We start from the raw sequence: 16,130 nt of genomic DNA, 5'->3' as shown, positions 1-16,130 counted from the left end.
CTTTGAACTCAAGGATGAACCCTTTTTCCATCAATTGACCCACACTAAGTAGGTTTGAATCAAGTTGGGGCACATACATCACATCCCTTATTAGCTGCCTCCCTTTCTTAGTATTGACACAAACAGTACCCTTACCTTCAACTCTGACTTTCTCTCTAATGATGTCTAAAACAGGTCTACCCTATCAGACAAATCAGCCAAGTCAAACTGAGCTGGAATAACTAATTTCTCCTTTGCTGGTACGTGATCTCTTCCTTCCTTCCTGCACAAGAAGCGAACGTAAGCTTCGGTAGGGCCCCGAGGGTGTGCTCGGGGGGACCTCTCCGACGCTCAAGTCAGTAAGGTACTAAACTTGGGAGGATGGCTCGTTGCTTCGAGCGTTGCCTCTTGCTCAGTAAGTATTTTAGAGTGCAGGAGTTAGATTGCTTACCTGAGGGCAGAGGTTCCCCTTTTATATGAGTTTGAAGTGTTTGAGTTGTAGTAGGAGTCGGACTCTCTCTCATTGGTTTTCCAGAGGGTTTCTTGGATGGTAAATCCTATCTGTATCCCTCTCCAAAGGGGAGTAGGACTCTATCTAGAATTGGCGTCCTATGAGGACTCTTCATCAGTTGAACTTCGTGCGTACATGCTTCTGTAGTACGGTTATCGAAGTGCGGTCTTCGGTCTGATAGTGCAGAGGTATACACTTCGGTCAAGAACCGAAGTGTACCCTTTGGTACGTCACCCATATTGTCCTCAATGGAACTTATTCTGCCACGTGGCTTTCTCCCATTAGTGGAGGTATTTTGGGAATATCAGTTGCCCCCCACACTCCTACCGAGGTATCTTAACGATGAACTGGGTATGAGTGTAATAATGTTTGTTCGACGGTTCATTTTTGCGGACAAGATCGAAGGATGTAGAGCGTCACAACCTACGCACCGTTAGATCAGATCTTTCTTCCTATAAATAGGTGGCCTGCAGTTCTCTTCAATTTTTACTCGCCCCATTTTTACTATTTAGAGCGTTTAATCTGACTGACCGACCGAAGCCTTCCTTTGCAAAACCGAACATACTTCAGTCTCTAGTTCTCTCAGTTTCCATACCATAAGGTCAGTCTTTACTTCCTTCTATTGTTTTTGTTTTTATTATGTCTCTAAGTTCCTCCACTTTATCTTCCTCTTTGGGGGACGCGTCTTCTTCCTCTACTTCGAGTGAACGGACTACGTCTGACTCTGAAGTTAACATCATCGATTCTCCTACCCCTGGCCTTACTGAGGCTTCGGTACTTCGGTCAGATTATCCCGAAGTTGCTGATCGAAGTGAACTTCCTCTAAATCAACAAGTGGGGGGAGACGAGGTTGATTCCGAACCGACATGTTTATCCGGTTCAGGATTGGATGATCATGGGGTGTCAAATATCAAGAGGGACTTCGGTATCCCCTGGGCCTGCCGTCGTATACCTTCAGACGAACACCCCCTTCATCCAAAGGAAGGGGAATTCACCGTCTCGCTCCATTCCATAAAATACGGTGCAAGGATTCCATATCCTCCTGCATTGACCAGTTTTTTCCGTATCTTCAATATTTGTCCCGCTCTTCTAGCCCCGAACTCCTGGCTCTTCCTTAATACCGTTCTTAACCTTTGTGTCAAATATACTATACCCTTCAATTCTTTTATCATTCAACACATTCTTAGATTAAGTCGTCATGGTAGGGAGGCCGGTCTATACTATTTCCAGTTTCGGCCACCCATTGAATCTCCTCGTTATCAGGCTTCAATAAGGGATTGGAAGAAGGGTTACTTCTTTGTGAAGGCGCCCCTTCAACCTGGAGAACACCTCCCTTTTCGAACTGAGTTCGGTATTCCCCATGTCTTTCATTTCAATAATCCTCGCGAACTAAGGCATGAGACAAATAGGGATTTATTGGACCGACTAAAGTCATACCTTCCTCCCAACCCTTCGGTCAACCTATCTTTTAGTAAGATTGACTCTGCGTACACCTATTCTTCGGTCCTTCTTCAGAGAGGTGTGCTTCGGTTTGGTCCTTTTAGACTTCGAGAAATTCATTTGTCTATATTACCTATTTATTAACATGTTCGGTCATCTGTTGTGTAGATATGGCGAGCATGGAGGACTACGTCAACATGTTCAGCGCTGGGGCTTCGAAGGGCAAGAAGCACGGTATTGGTAAGGGAAACAGGAGGAAGCCGAACCCGAAGCGTTCAAGGAAGAATACAACGGGAGAGACTTCTGCTGCAGCCAACGTGCTCAACGCTCCCACAACTGTTCACAGTTCGGTCAGGGTGACTCAACCGAGCTCGAACCCCTCTCGGACTTCAGATTATGTCAACATCCCTCTTCCAGTGACCCCACCTCCCCGAAGGATAGATATTGAAGACCTCACTGTTCATACCCCGAACTGGGATGTTCTGGTGAGTGATTCTGCCAATAACCCAACCATTGCGGGTAGGATGGTTGCGAAGGCTCCAACTCCGGCTGACTTCAGTCGATACGAAGCGCTTGCTTTGTCGGACAAGGTGTCAGAGCTAAACGTTGCAGCTATGAAGGTATAATAATTTTATTTAACTTCGGTTCTCCTTTTTTGACTTGGTATTTTTACAGATGAAAGTGGTCCCAAAGTACCGAAGTTCATTATGCCTATGTAGGTTGTCTCTGTTCTTGCTACACTTCCTGGAGGCATAGCGAACATGGCTCACAATGAAACGGTAGCAATTGAAAGGGCCGAAGCAGCTGCCATGGCGAAGGCGAAAGCTGAAGCTGAGCTAGAGACATTTCGGGCCGAAGTGACGGAGAGGACCGAAGCTCTAAATGCTGCTAACGCCAAGGAGCTCAAATACCGTAAGGAAAAATCCCGGCTGGAGGCTAAGGTCACTAGGCTTTCCCAAGCTGCTGAAGCTGAACGAGTGAAGGCTATTGCCGAAGGCAAGGCCCTGGGGGTTCAAGAGTTCAAAGCCTCTGAGGAGTTCAAGTTAACTCTTCGTCAAGAAGGCTACTTCGGTGGTCGTGGTGCCTTCAAAATGGCCAGGAAGGCTCTAATTGAGGCTGGGCAAGATCCAAGTGTTCTTGATAAGCTTTGCCTAGTTTTGGTTGGAAAGGACGGACTGGAGGAGTCCAAGGAGGAGATATATGCTGAACTTGCTAGGGCTGAGGAAGAAATTCGTCGACAGGCTGAAGATGACGAGAATTCTGAAGAAGATTTCGAGGATGGGGATGAACATCCTTCCACTGTTGATCTTACCGTAGTTACTTCGGATGAAGATCCCCCTCATGTCATCCCTACCGAAGGTGATTCTCCCATTCACTCGGCCGAGCTTGGCGAAGTTCGTCCCTTTACGCCAGAGGGTATTCCTCCACCAAATCCTCCTGAACCGATCTTGCCAGAAGCTACCCTGCATGAACCTTCAAAGACGGAGCTGCCCCCTTCAACCGAAGACATTTGACTTCAATATTTTTTTTTATTTATTATTATTTTTTTTTTATGAACAGTTAAGTATCATTTGGTAATGATATCTCTCTCTTTTCATGTTCAGTTCGCTCTACTTTGATTCGCAAAATTTGTTGTGAATGCTTGAAGTGTGCTTTATTGTCTGACCTTACTTCGGTTGCGGATGCTTGAAGTGTACTTCGAGCGTGAAGTACTTGTCGTGGCCGAAGGGTTGGCTTCGGATGAAGTATACACTTCAAGATGAAGTACCTGATTCGACCGATGGGTCTAAGGGCCGAAGTGGCCTAATTTTGAGACTTATAAAAAAAAATTTTAAGCTTTGGGCCGAAGGGCCTGTTTGGACCGAAGGGTCTTATGTGGACCGAAGGTTTTGTTTGGACCGAAGGGTCTAAGGGCCGAAGTGGCCTAATTTTGAGACTTAGAAAATTTTTCTAAGCTTTGGGCCGAAGGGCCTGTTTGGACCGAAGGGTCTTGTGTGGGCCGAAGGGTCTTGTGTGGACCGAAGGGTCTTATGTGGACCGAAGGTCTTGTTTGGACCGAAGGGTCTTGTGTGGACCGAAGGGTCTTATGTGGACCGAAGGGTCTTATGTGGACCGAAGGTCTTGTTTGGACCAAAGGGTCTAAGGGCTGAAGTGGCCTAATTTTGAGACTTAGAAAATTTTTCTAAGCTTTGGGCCGAAGGGCCTGTTTGGACCGAAGGGTCTAATGGAAGAAATGATTGGGACAACTTCTGATCTGTTGTTTATTAAACTAATGAAATAATAAAAACTCTTTTTATTGTTCAACTAAATAAAATATCTACGTAGATTGTCAGCATTCCATGGACGCATCTTCTTCCTAGGGTTTTCTGGGTCTTCAATTCGGTATGTTCCTTCCTTGAATGCTTCAATTATTTTGAAAGGTCCATCCCACGTCTCCCCTAGCTTTCCAGGGTGTTTTCCTGCGGCCTCTTTCTTTCTTAAGACAAGGTCCCCTGGGTTGAACTTTCTTTCTTTGACCCTTCGGTTGTAATACCGGGCTGTCCTCTGCTTGTACGCAGCAGTTCTGATTCGAGCCTCTTCTCTAACTTCCTCCACCAAGTCTAAATTATTCAGAAGTGCTTCATTATTCTCTTGGATATTGAAGTTAATGATCCTTGTAGACGGAATTCCAATTTCTACAGGTATCATGGCTTCGGAGCCAAATGCCAGGGAGAAGGGTGTTTCTCCAGTAGAAGTCCGTGCTGTGGTTCGGTAGGACCATAGCACACTCGGTAGTTCTTCCACCCATCTTCCTTTGGCACTATCTAGTCTTGTCTTCAAACCTTGGAGGATCACTCGGTTTGTTACTTCGGCTTGCCCATTAGCTTGTGGGACTGACCGAAGTGACTCTGAGATCAACCCCCAACTCTTCATATAGCTTCTTCATCTTTCCTCCGAAAAATTGTCTGCCGTTATCAACAATAAGGGCCCTTGGTGTCCAATATCTACAGACAATGGTTCTCCAGATGAAGTCTATTACCTTATTCTCAGAAATAGTTGCAAGTGGCTCAACTTCTACCCACTTAGTGAAGTAGTCCACGGCTACTATCAGATATGTCCTTTGACCCGATACTGGTGGGAATGGTCCAAGAATGTCCATACCCCACTGAGCAAATGGACAAGGACTCTGAATAGGCACCATCTGGCTAGGAGGAAGGTGGGGTACATTGGAATGCCTTTGGCACTTATCACATTTTTGAACAAGCTTTTTGGCGTCTAGCACCATTGTAGGCCAGTAGTATCCACAACGTAACACCTGATAACTTAATGTTCTTCCCCCTATGTGACTTCCACAAATTCCTTCATGCACTTCCCTTAGGGCGTAATCGGCCTCTCTGGGCGCCAAACATCGCAGGTATGGAAGTGTGAAGGATCTTCGGTATAATTCTCCATCAATCAGAGTATATCTTGCTGCCCTTTTCCGGAGACTCCTTGCTTCATTCCTATCTTCAGGAAATTTCCCTTCAAGCAGGAATTCTCTGATTGGGTCCTTCCAGCTTGGTTCAGCTTCAACCGGGGCCACTTCTAGTTCAGCCGAAATACTTGGTTGAGGAAGTACCTCAATTCTGACCGAAGTAGGTCCTTTGGCTGAACAGGCTGAAGCTAATCGAGCAAGGACATCGAGCAAGTACCTCAATTTGAGTCTCGCGCCTCATAGTCTCCCTTCATTTGTTCAGTTACTAGCTAAGAGTCACTGTTGATCAACAAATACTTAACTTCAAGTTCGACAGCAAGTCTCAATCCAGCTACTACCGCTTCGTATTCTGCTTCATGATTGGACGCTTTGAAATGAAAATGAAGTGCATGTTCAATACATATGCCCCCCGGACCGAAGAGAAGTACTCCGGCTCCGCTACCCTCTTGGTTAGAAGAACCATCAACGTAAAGGTTCCATTTTGGGTAGTCCTCTTCGGTCAGTGTCACTAAGGTTGGGCGACGACATTCAACAACAAAATCTGCTAAGGCTTGAGCCTTAATCGCATGTCTTGGTTTGTATTGAATGTCGAACTCACTCAACTCAATGGACCACTTTATCAATCTTCCTGATGTGTCCGGCTTTTGAAGTATTTTCTTCAATGCTGGTTGGTTCGGTCAGCAACATCCTCCTGGTGTTCTACCTCCTCATGATGGGGGTGTTCACCCTGCCCCCGGTCAGGAACATTAGGGTCATCAACTCGACGGCTTGTTTCTGAAGTAGAAGCGACATTCTTTCTCAATCTGACCATTGTGAGTTTCTTTAGGGAAGTGTACTTCCTTCCCACAGACGGCGCCAAACTGATGATGTCTAAAACAGGTCTACCCTATCAGACAAATCAGCCAAGTCAGACTGAGCTGGAATAACTAATTTCTCCTTTGCTGGTACGTGATCTCTTCCTTCCTTCCTGCACAAGAAGCGAACGTAAGCTTCGGTAGGGCCCCGAGGGTGTGCTCGGGGGGACCTCTCCGACTCTCAAGTCAGTAAGGTACTAAACTTGGGAGGATGGCTCGTTGCTTCCAGCGTTGCCTCTTGCTCAGTAAGTATTTTAGAGTGCAGGAGTTAGATTGCTTACCTGAGGGCAGAGGTTCCCCTTTTATATGAGTTTGAAGTGTTTGAGTTGTAGTAGGAGTCGGACTCTCTCTCATTGGTTTTCCAGAGGGTTTCTCGGATGGTAAATCCTATCTGTATCCCTCTCCAAAGGGGAGTAGGACTCTATCTAGAATTGGCGTCCTATGAGGACTCTTCATCAGTTGAACTTCGTGCGTACATGCTTCTGTAGTACGGTTATCGAAGTGCGGTCTTCGGTCTGATAGTGCATAGGTATTCACTTCGGTCAAGAACCGGAGTGTACCCTTCGGTACGTCACCCATATTGTCCTCACTGGAACTTATTCTGCCACGTGGCTTTCTCCCATCAGTGGAGGTATTTTGGGAATATCACTCTCCATTTCCCAATATAACATTTGTTGTGATAGACCTATCAAGAGTCTTAAACAGCTGCACATGAGCTGTCATATGATTACTGGCACCTGAGTCAAGAAACCAAGCAGAATTCTTGACCTCATTCTGATAACAGACTATGAATAGAAATTCATCATCCTCATCCTCACTTTCCTGAGCCAATTTTGCATGTTGCTTTTCTTTCATCTTGCATTCCTTCTGGATATGACCATACTTTCCACAATTCCTGCAAAGTGGTTTTCCTTTATTCAAGCAGTGTTCTTCAACATTGCCTTCTTTTTTACAAAAACTGCATTGAGGCTTGGTTTTATTCCAACAAGACTCCTCCAAATGTCCTTCTCGCTTGCAAAAATTGCACTGGGGTCTACCACTACCCTTCTTTTGTAAATCTTGATTCAACTTCATCTGATAGGCACTTTCAGCTATCTCAAGATTCAACCCTTCAATTTTAACATGAGTTTCATGAGCCTCCAGTGATCCAATCAGATCACTAACAGTGATTGCATCTAGATCCTTTGTTTCCTCAACAGTTGTAACGATATTATAATATTTAGGAGTCAAACTAATCAATATCTTCTCAATTATCCTCCTGTCTGGCATGGTTTCACCACATTTTCTCAGTCTATTGACTACATCCATTACTCAAGTATAATAGTCTTTAATGAGTTCCCCATCCCTCATCAACAAGTTCATCAGTTCTCTGCGTAAACTATGAAGTTTAACTACACGTACCTTAGAGTGACGTTGGTATTCAGTACACAAGATCTCCCATGCTTGCTTCGCACACATGGCTCCAGAGATTCGGGGAAATATAACTTCCGCAACAGTCATTTGAATAACCAGCAGAGCCATATTGTCCTTCTCGATCTCCGTCTTCACCGTAGAATCATCAACAACAGTTTTAGAAGTCCCCTCTTTCTCTAACACAGCCTTCTCTAAAGCAGCTTCACTGGTTTCAGCCCCAATGAGACAAATAGGACACCCAACTTCGATGAACTCCCAAAGCCCTTTAGACTTAAAATAGGTGCGTAATATAGTCGACCAGTAATCGTACTTCTCACCATTGAAGGTGGGTAAACTACTGGTGACGGATTTGCAGGATTTGACATGACAAGAGACAAAACAGAAAAAGAAATCAACTTTGAAGAAATTGAGCACAAGATCCAGACGATCTATGCTTCGATACCTTGTTCGAGAAAGAAGAACATATCTATTGATCAAGAAGCAGATATATATGAGATGGAGGCGGAGCTTTTCTTTTATTATAGACTTAAAACCCTAATACACCAAGTTCATCAATAAAATACCATAAGACAACATATATAGGCCTAAAAGTAAAACGACACAAGACTTAGAGTTTTACGAAAACACAAAAGGGCAACAATAAAAGAAAGGAGAAAATAGCATTAACTCTAACACTATCTCTTCTCATTTTACTTCTCCCACTTCCTTATCGGTAGTGAACTTCATCCTCAAATGGTGGGTCAAGACCACTACTTGGGCCATGTAGAGGAGTGGGTTGTAGATGATGGCATTATAGGAGACCTTGACATCGACCATCAAAAGATCTTTTATGAACAAATTAGTCATTGGGTAGTTTCCCAAGGTGATAGAGAAAGAGAGAATGCCAACAAAAGAATGAGGGCCCATGTTAAGCCATGTAAGGAAGTTTTTGATGGTGTTACACAAAATCCGCAAGTGTATGGATTGCACAAGTAATATAATGATGAATAAAGTATCGATCCCACGAGAATTGTCTGAAATTGCTAAGTGCCAATTATGACTAATTCTAATGCTATTTGAACAATCAAATTTTGATTTTCAATTAATTAAACTAAAACTATTGAACTAATAACTATAAAAGAGCATATAGATTGTGGTTGATTAATCCCAAGTAAGAAAGCACTAGGACGTCTAATTTCACCATAACCAATCCTATTCAAATGCTTTTGCTTGTTAATCACAATTATTATCCATGTTGACAGTTAATTTTTTGGAAAATGACATATTAATACCACTTTCAAAACTGTTGGACATCTAGGTCAACTCGAAAAAACTTTATCCTTCATAAGTCCATTTTTATTTTTTATAATATTTAAATAATTTAAATTTTATCTCATTCTTTTTTGTCCTTTTTCAAAGAGGATGAGATCTAATATGAATTTCTCTCTTGTTATATGTTACATCTCTCTTATCTCACTACATATTCTCTCTCTACTGCATCTCTCTCTTATCACAATAACTTTCTCTCTCCTACTGCATCTCTCTCATCACAATAACTTTCTCTCTCCGACTGCATCTCTCTCTCATCACAACAACTTTCTCTCTCCTATTGAATCTCTCTCTCTCTACTACATCTCTCTTTACTATGTCTTTCTCTCTCTCTCATGTCTCTCTATGGATGTCGTTTTGGTCCAAATATGACTAGGCATTATGCGTCTCTATGAGGGGAGTCTAATGGTGATGGTGGTATTGCAAATTGTTGTCAAAATCGGTCGAATATGAATTTTTTTCTAAATTATAACACTGGTCGACCAATGTTACTGTTTTGAAATAGTAACCGACCAATGTTACTATTTTAAAATGGCCATATCCGGTGACGGTTTTGGGCCGTACCTGATTGGGCATTGTGCGCCTCAGTGAGGGGTTTCTAATGGTAGTGGTGGTATGGCGAACAGCCGCTAAAATCGATCGGATCTGAAGTTTTTTTCCAAATAGTAACACTGGCCGACCAATGTTATTGTTTTGAAATAGTAACATTGGTAACACTGCCCGATCAATGTTACTGTTTTAAAACGGCCATATCCGGTGGCCGTTTTGGGCTGTACCTGGCTGGGCATTGTGTGCTTCAATGAGGGGAGTCCAACTGTGATGGTGGTATGGCGAACCGCCGCCGAAATCGATCGGATCTGAAGTTTTTTCCACATAATAACATTGGCCAAGATGGATTTTATTACCAAAAGTTGTCTTCCTGATTCCCAAATCGTAGCAATAAAGCATATCCCAATTTCAACTCTCAACTGTCAAGTAGCCAAGTCACGGGACACGTGGGTAGGACCTACTTGAGACATGGGTTAAACGTCCAACATGATTTGGTGTGCCACTGCAGCACCATATCACGGCTCCTCTCTCTAACAGAATGAGACAGAGAGAGACAGAGGGTCCTCTCTGACTCTCTTCTGGACAAAAAGTGCTGCATTGAGAACCGACAACAGATTGAGATCTCTCGTGATTGGCCTTCTGAGTTTGAGAGGCAGCAGAGAGCAATACTTGCACTCTGGCAAACCCCATTCATACTTTAAGAAGAGAGGAGAGAAAGAGAAAGAGAGAGAATAGAAGAGAAGTGTAGGTGTTGTGGGAGGAAGAAGACAAGGGTAAGAAAGTAATTAGCATATTAGTGGTACCTTAGAGGGATAAAGTTTTTTGGATTTGACCTAAGTGTCCAAAAGTTTTACAAGTGGTACCGGCCTGGAATTTTCCCTTAATTTTTCCTAAGCTATTCAATACTCTATGTTTGGCAGATATGAAAAGTATTCAAGCTATCAATATTTGTTATGTCTAACATTCGAATCAAAACAGCAAGAACTCATTAAGAACTATGAAAAATTATGTAGCAACCACACAAGTCATACTCCTACATGTCTGTGAAGTATGCAACCTATGGTATCTATTGCTAGATGTAAGTCCTTAAACATCATCTTTCAGTCTCAGTTTAGCATCACAACATTCAAATATTGGCCACATATTCAAAAGTATTAAGAACACCAATAGACACTCAATCATGGAATAATAAACACTAAGAAGAGAAAACAATCGCGATGGCTTGCGCCTCCAACTTTTCTTTGCTTTGGTGTATGTCTCTCTTTGTCTTTGTCTAACCCTAAAACAATCGAGAGTTTCTATTTAAATAGTCTAGCCCTCTTTCCTAATCTAAAATTACTTCTTTGACTTGTTGCAAACCGTTCTTTTTAATCAAACGTGAACTTCAATTTTCACCAAAAGTCATGCCCTTCCTCAAGGAAAGGCCTCCAGGAAGGGCAAGTTGGTCCAAAAATCTCTTTTGCATAAATCAATAGCTTTTCACTCCAAAACCTGAATTCATATAAAATACAAGCTTTAGGCAATATGGTAGTTCAATTCAAAACAAACGAGACAAAAACAAGTACGATTATAAGTACAAAACAATGTAGATAATTAGTATATCAAATGGCTTGAGGCAAGTCTCGAAAATATTCATCTCTTTGAAGCCTTGAAAAAGATGATGTTTGCCGCAATATCATTATCTACTAATGTCCTCTTTATAGTAAAGTTGGTAATGTTAACTGATGTGCGTATATTTTATCTCACATTTGTGCATATTTTTATATCGGTCTCGATAGTAATTGATAGAATTGGGTTTGAAAAAAAGAACAAGAAAAAGAAAGAGTATGCATTCGAAAAAAATCAAAAGATATTTAGGGTTGTGCTCTTTTGTTGTTGTTAATGTAGGGTGATGAGTTTGAAAAAGTTGAAAAGTGTGGGTATTGTGAATTAGTTGGGAACTAAAAATTGAAGAAGTGTTGAATTGCTTTATTGAAACTTTGATGGTTCTCTTAAATTTTATGTTCTCGTTTACCCTTTTGCTTTTTCTACACTACACCCTTAGTCTTACGTTACAAGCCTAAAAAGTCCCACTTGATCTTGATAACGACTTGGTTTGATTTTGAAAAGTGTTTGAGATATGGTTCGCGCGTCTTGGTAAGTGGTATCCGTTGACGAGATATAATTTGTTTCTTTCCTAGCGTTCTTTATAATTTGTATGTGGGATTTTACTATCTTGTTTAAATTATTCCGCCCACATATGCTTGAGAGAATATTTTTAGCCAACTTCAGTATGAAATTTATTTTGAGGGAATTATCTGTGAGGATTGAAGTTGAAGCTAAACGTTATGTGATGAATGAGTACTTATGTGAATTTTGAGGTGGATATGAAGGTTTTCGATTTTGATTATATTGAAGTCTCTAAGTTGAAGTTTGGGTAGGTTATCTTTGTTGTGACTTTGGTGGTTTGAAATTTTGAGATTAATGAAGGAGTAAGAGCCTATGTTGTATTTTCTTTTCTTTTGTTTTACTCGAGGATGAGCAAAAGATAAGTGTGGGGTATTTGATGTGCATATATTTTATCCCTCTTTTGTGCATATTTCTATATAATTCTCGGTAACAATTGATGAAATTGGGTTGATATTGCTTGAGTTCTTGTGTTTTTATTGTAGGAAAGATGGAGAGCAAGTATGGAATGAAAATGAGGTATTTTGGCATGAATTTGTGTCAAAGAGAAATATGAAGAAGGCTTGAACCATCTAGAGGGCTCAAGTTTGAAAGAACTGGCCTGCTGGAACATAATGCAGCATTTGGGATCAAGGGATTTTTCTTCATCTCTCCAAGCTTTGCAAGGGTTCTAAGGATTCAAGGCTTCTCCCAACCTCAATTCCATCAATATCAAGGAATTTATCTTAATCTCTCTTCCATGCTTTCTCTCTCTAGATTTGTTTTAGATTCTTGGATGATGGGTTGTAACTAAACTCAATTACTAGGGCTTGATGTAGCTCAGCATGATTATTGCAAGTATTTAAATTTAATGAGTGCATGATTTTGGTTCAATGATTATTGTCTTTAATTTCTATGCTTATCGTCTATTGTTTAGTTGATTGCTTGGTCAGCAATTAATTGTTCAATTAGACTCATCTAGTTAGGACTAAGGAACGAACATAATTCACGTGTCCTGATAGAACTGAAATTAGAAAATCAATTGTCAATTGTCATGAACAAGGTTTAGGGGATTAGTTGGTTTCTATAGTTCTTTAGATCTTAATGAGTTACTAGCCTTGGATTAACGACTGCAAACGAACATGATTAATCCATTGTTTATAATATTTATTGGCATTGCGAACGAACGAACCAGCATATTTAAGAAAAAATCAACCCTTGAATCAGAACCATAATTATGTGTTTGTTAATTGAATGCTTGTGATAGAATTGCTAGGTGATATCATTGCTCTAGTATTCTTCTCATATTGATAACGAACATCTTCACAAAAATCTAAATTTTATTCTTGCTTGGTTATTTTCTTTACATAGATCAACCATTCATCAAGTTAGGTATATTAATTAGATTAACTAGTCTCTGTGGGATCGACTTCGTACTTGCATACACTATGTTATTAGTACTCTGGTAAACTTGCGAGAAATATTACATCATTAACTTCTACTACAATGCATCATCATGTGGGACTTGTACACCCTCTATATCTTTTTTCAAGAAGCTGATGTTCTCCTTTTCCCTTCTCAAGTGCTTGCCCTAGAGGACCTCTTGTTGGCTAGTCTGAGCATAGGCTCTTTGATCTTATATGCTATCCCCTTCAAATGCAAGTCCTCCTATAATGACTTTGATAATACCTACAGCTTCCCTTTCTTGGTCTTGAGTAGATTCTTCTCTTCTCTTCCTTTCTTCCATATCATCATCTCAGTCATTTCTTATACTTTTTCTTATATTTTTTTATTAGAATTGTTTGAGCAAACCACTTTTGATTAAGCTCTCAATCTCATCCTTGAGATGTCAGTAATAATTAGTATCATGTACAAGATCCCGATGAGACCTACATATCTTAGCTGTTGGGCCACTTCAGGTAGTATGTATCTCGAGCTTTTATTAACAAATTTTAAGGAAGTGTTGAGGGGTGTAGTTATTGTACCAAGGACTGGAAGTCTTTTTAGTCTTTTTCTTTGATGTTCATCTCGCCTTCATCGATGGTCTGTTCCTTGCACTTTTTTGGGACCGAGTCAGTCTTTTATGGATAGATCTTTCTCCCCGAGCTTCTCTTCTTGTCTGGAGGGGGATACGCTATGCTTCGCCCATAGTTCTGACTGACTTGCATGTACTTTTCGACACAAGAGAAAAGGTAACTGATAATATGAGGGGTCTTTTAAAGAGAGAACTTCTGAACCATTTGTGGTGGACTGTTCTTCTCAAGGCTATCATGGCCACTGGAACCTGCAGGTCGGACACGTCTAGACATTCTTGGTTGATCTTTTTCATGAATGCTTGGAGAGTCTCATTCTTCTCATGTATGGTGCTCATCAGGCTAATCATGTTGGTCTTGATTGGCATCTTGACACTAGTGAAATGGAGCATAAACTTGTTGGACATATCTCTGTAATTGATGATATTGTGTTGAGGTAGGCATAAGAACTATATATGTTCTAGCTATTCTAGTTAGTGAGGTTGGGAAGGCCTTAAATAGTGCCACCTCAATTTTCCTCAAAACTCCATCATGTATTTGATACATATGCTGTGAGCATAGGGTTCGCCCTTTCTTTCTTATTTCTCCAACGTTGGAACCATAAAGTTAGCCAACATCTTGGCATTCCAAAGCTCGAGTGAGAGAGGTGTCAGGGAGCTATCGTAAACTAAGCTACTGAATGGCTGGCCTTGCAAGGCAATGAGCTTCATGTCCATCATCTCCTTCATATACTTCCCTACGTCCTCCTTGTAGGTTTTCCAAGATCGTACTTCTTGGGTTCTCCAAGTGTCGAGAAACACTTGCCCTCGAATTGTTTCTAGTTTGCTAACTTCTAGTCCTAACAATTTTTAGACTGAGAAATTGTCGTTTCCAACATACGACACCAACCATATGATGTTCAAAATTGACTTTGGTCTTGAAGATGTATCAGGTAATTTGACCAATATTAGAAGTTATCCTTGGTACTATTGAGGATGGATTGCACAGAAGGACTCCTGAGCTAATGTGGCCCTCGTGGGTATGCTTGAGGGACCTCTCTGACACTCAAGTCATAAAGTTATCAAACAAAAGTGTTTGGTCCTGAAAGCTCTCTGTACCAACTAATAAAGTGTAGGAGTGTAAAAATTGGGATTCAATAAGCCAACAACTTCTTTCGGAACCTAAAAGTCATTGACACTATCTATAAGGGAGGATTGCAAGCCATCAATGCGAATTCGCTCCGATTTCGTCTCATAATATGTTATTTTGTTTTGAGCTTGAAATTGACACCTTTTTCCAAAATTGAATTTTGACTTTTCAATTTAGCCTCTTAATTTATTTCCTACTTAGCTTAGAAATTATCTCAAAGAAAATTTATAGTCCCTAAATGATGTAATTTTGGCCTAAACTTGAATAAGAAAGGTTAGCCTAAATCCGAAACTAAAAATTTGATCTAAACCCGAATAGAAAAATAATTCACCTTGACGTGAGAAAAATGCATCGACAATCTGTAAAATAAGAGGATTATATGTATATGATTTAACTTGAATTGAAATATAGATACATCTCATCAATATACAACACCAAACTAGTTTTCTCCAACAACATGCATTATTTCCTGAGAACTTGTATCATATATAATATATAATACTTCTGATATAGATATTATGGGCAGGAAGAACTATGGCCTTGCCCGCCATAAAAGAAGCTACAACCCAATACCCGTTTGGAATAGGCGTGAGCAGTTATGTTATAGCAATGGCTATTGGTTGTCTCTGCTGAAATGTGGTCCAGTGAAACTGGAATGAGTGCACCATCTTCGTGGTTCATGATCTGTAAGTTTACAAAAGAACTTGCTTTTTTATTTCCCTCATCAGGAGAGTGGCCAGAGCCCATTTTTGTTGAGGTGTGTCGATTATGACTCCTCAAATTTAACACCGCACCACCCCAACTTACATGGGTAGCTGGATTTTTCATGGAAGTAAAGATGCTGTTTGGCCAATATCCTAATGTTGCTCCATTAACAGTCAACCACCAAGCTCCTTCTTCTCGATCCTAATTCAAAATTTATTTTTTTCAGTCTTTTTGCTACTATAAATAATGAAGTCATATCAAATTTCAAGTACGAATTACCCGACTTATATCGACATTGATATAATATTGATCACCATTGTAAGATGATATGCTATCAATCGTTCCTCCAATGACCACTACTTCGTTGAATTGAACAAATCCACAGTCAAGATTGTAGCATCCAGTTGTATGAATTGCGTCCCTCTATATATAAGATTAAACAAACTACATTTTATATATAATTTGTGGACTTCACACACACATATAGTAGCATCAAATATAATTATAGAAATGAAGAAATTGAATGGAAACTAATTGTGATCTTACAGTGAAAATGAAGAATCTTGTTGTTGGACTATTTCCATAGAGTGAAGGGTACACCTAACACAAAC

The 16,130-nt window shown here is 40.7% G+C and overlaps 1 protein-coding gene across 1 annotated transcript; it reads right to left on the bottom strand.

Moving 5' to 3' along the window:
- Positions 1-6,883: 6,883 nt before the first annotated feature.
- Positions 6,884-7,546, bottom strand: LOC120002567. The gene has a single exon (XM_038851332.1). The coding sequence runs from the start codon at positions 7,544-7,546 to the stop codon at positions 6,884-6,886; it is 663 nt and encodes a 220-aa protein (XP_038707260.1).
- Between the last annotated feature and the right edge of the window lie 8,584 nt (positions 7,547-16,130).

This window comes from Tripterygium wilfordii, chromosome 7, assembly GCF_013401445.1.
Source record: "Tripterygium wilfordii isolate XIE 37 chromosome 7, ASM1340144v1, whole genome shotgun sequence".
Classification (NCBI taxonomy): Eukaryota; Viridiplantae; Streptophyta; class Magnoliopsida; order Celastrales; family Celastraceae; genus Tripterygium; species Tripterygium wilfordii.
Note: the sequence above shows the minus strand (reverse complement) of the source record. Positions and strands in the feature narration are given on the sequence as shown.

Excerpts from the sequence above, each read along its gene's own strand:
- LOC120002567 (XM_038851332.1), bottom strand. The coding sequence starts at position 7,546 with ATGGATGTAGTCAATAGACTGAGAAAATGTGGTGAAACCATGCCAGAC.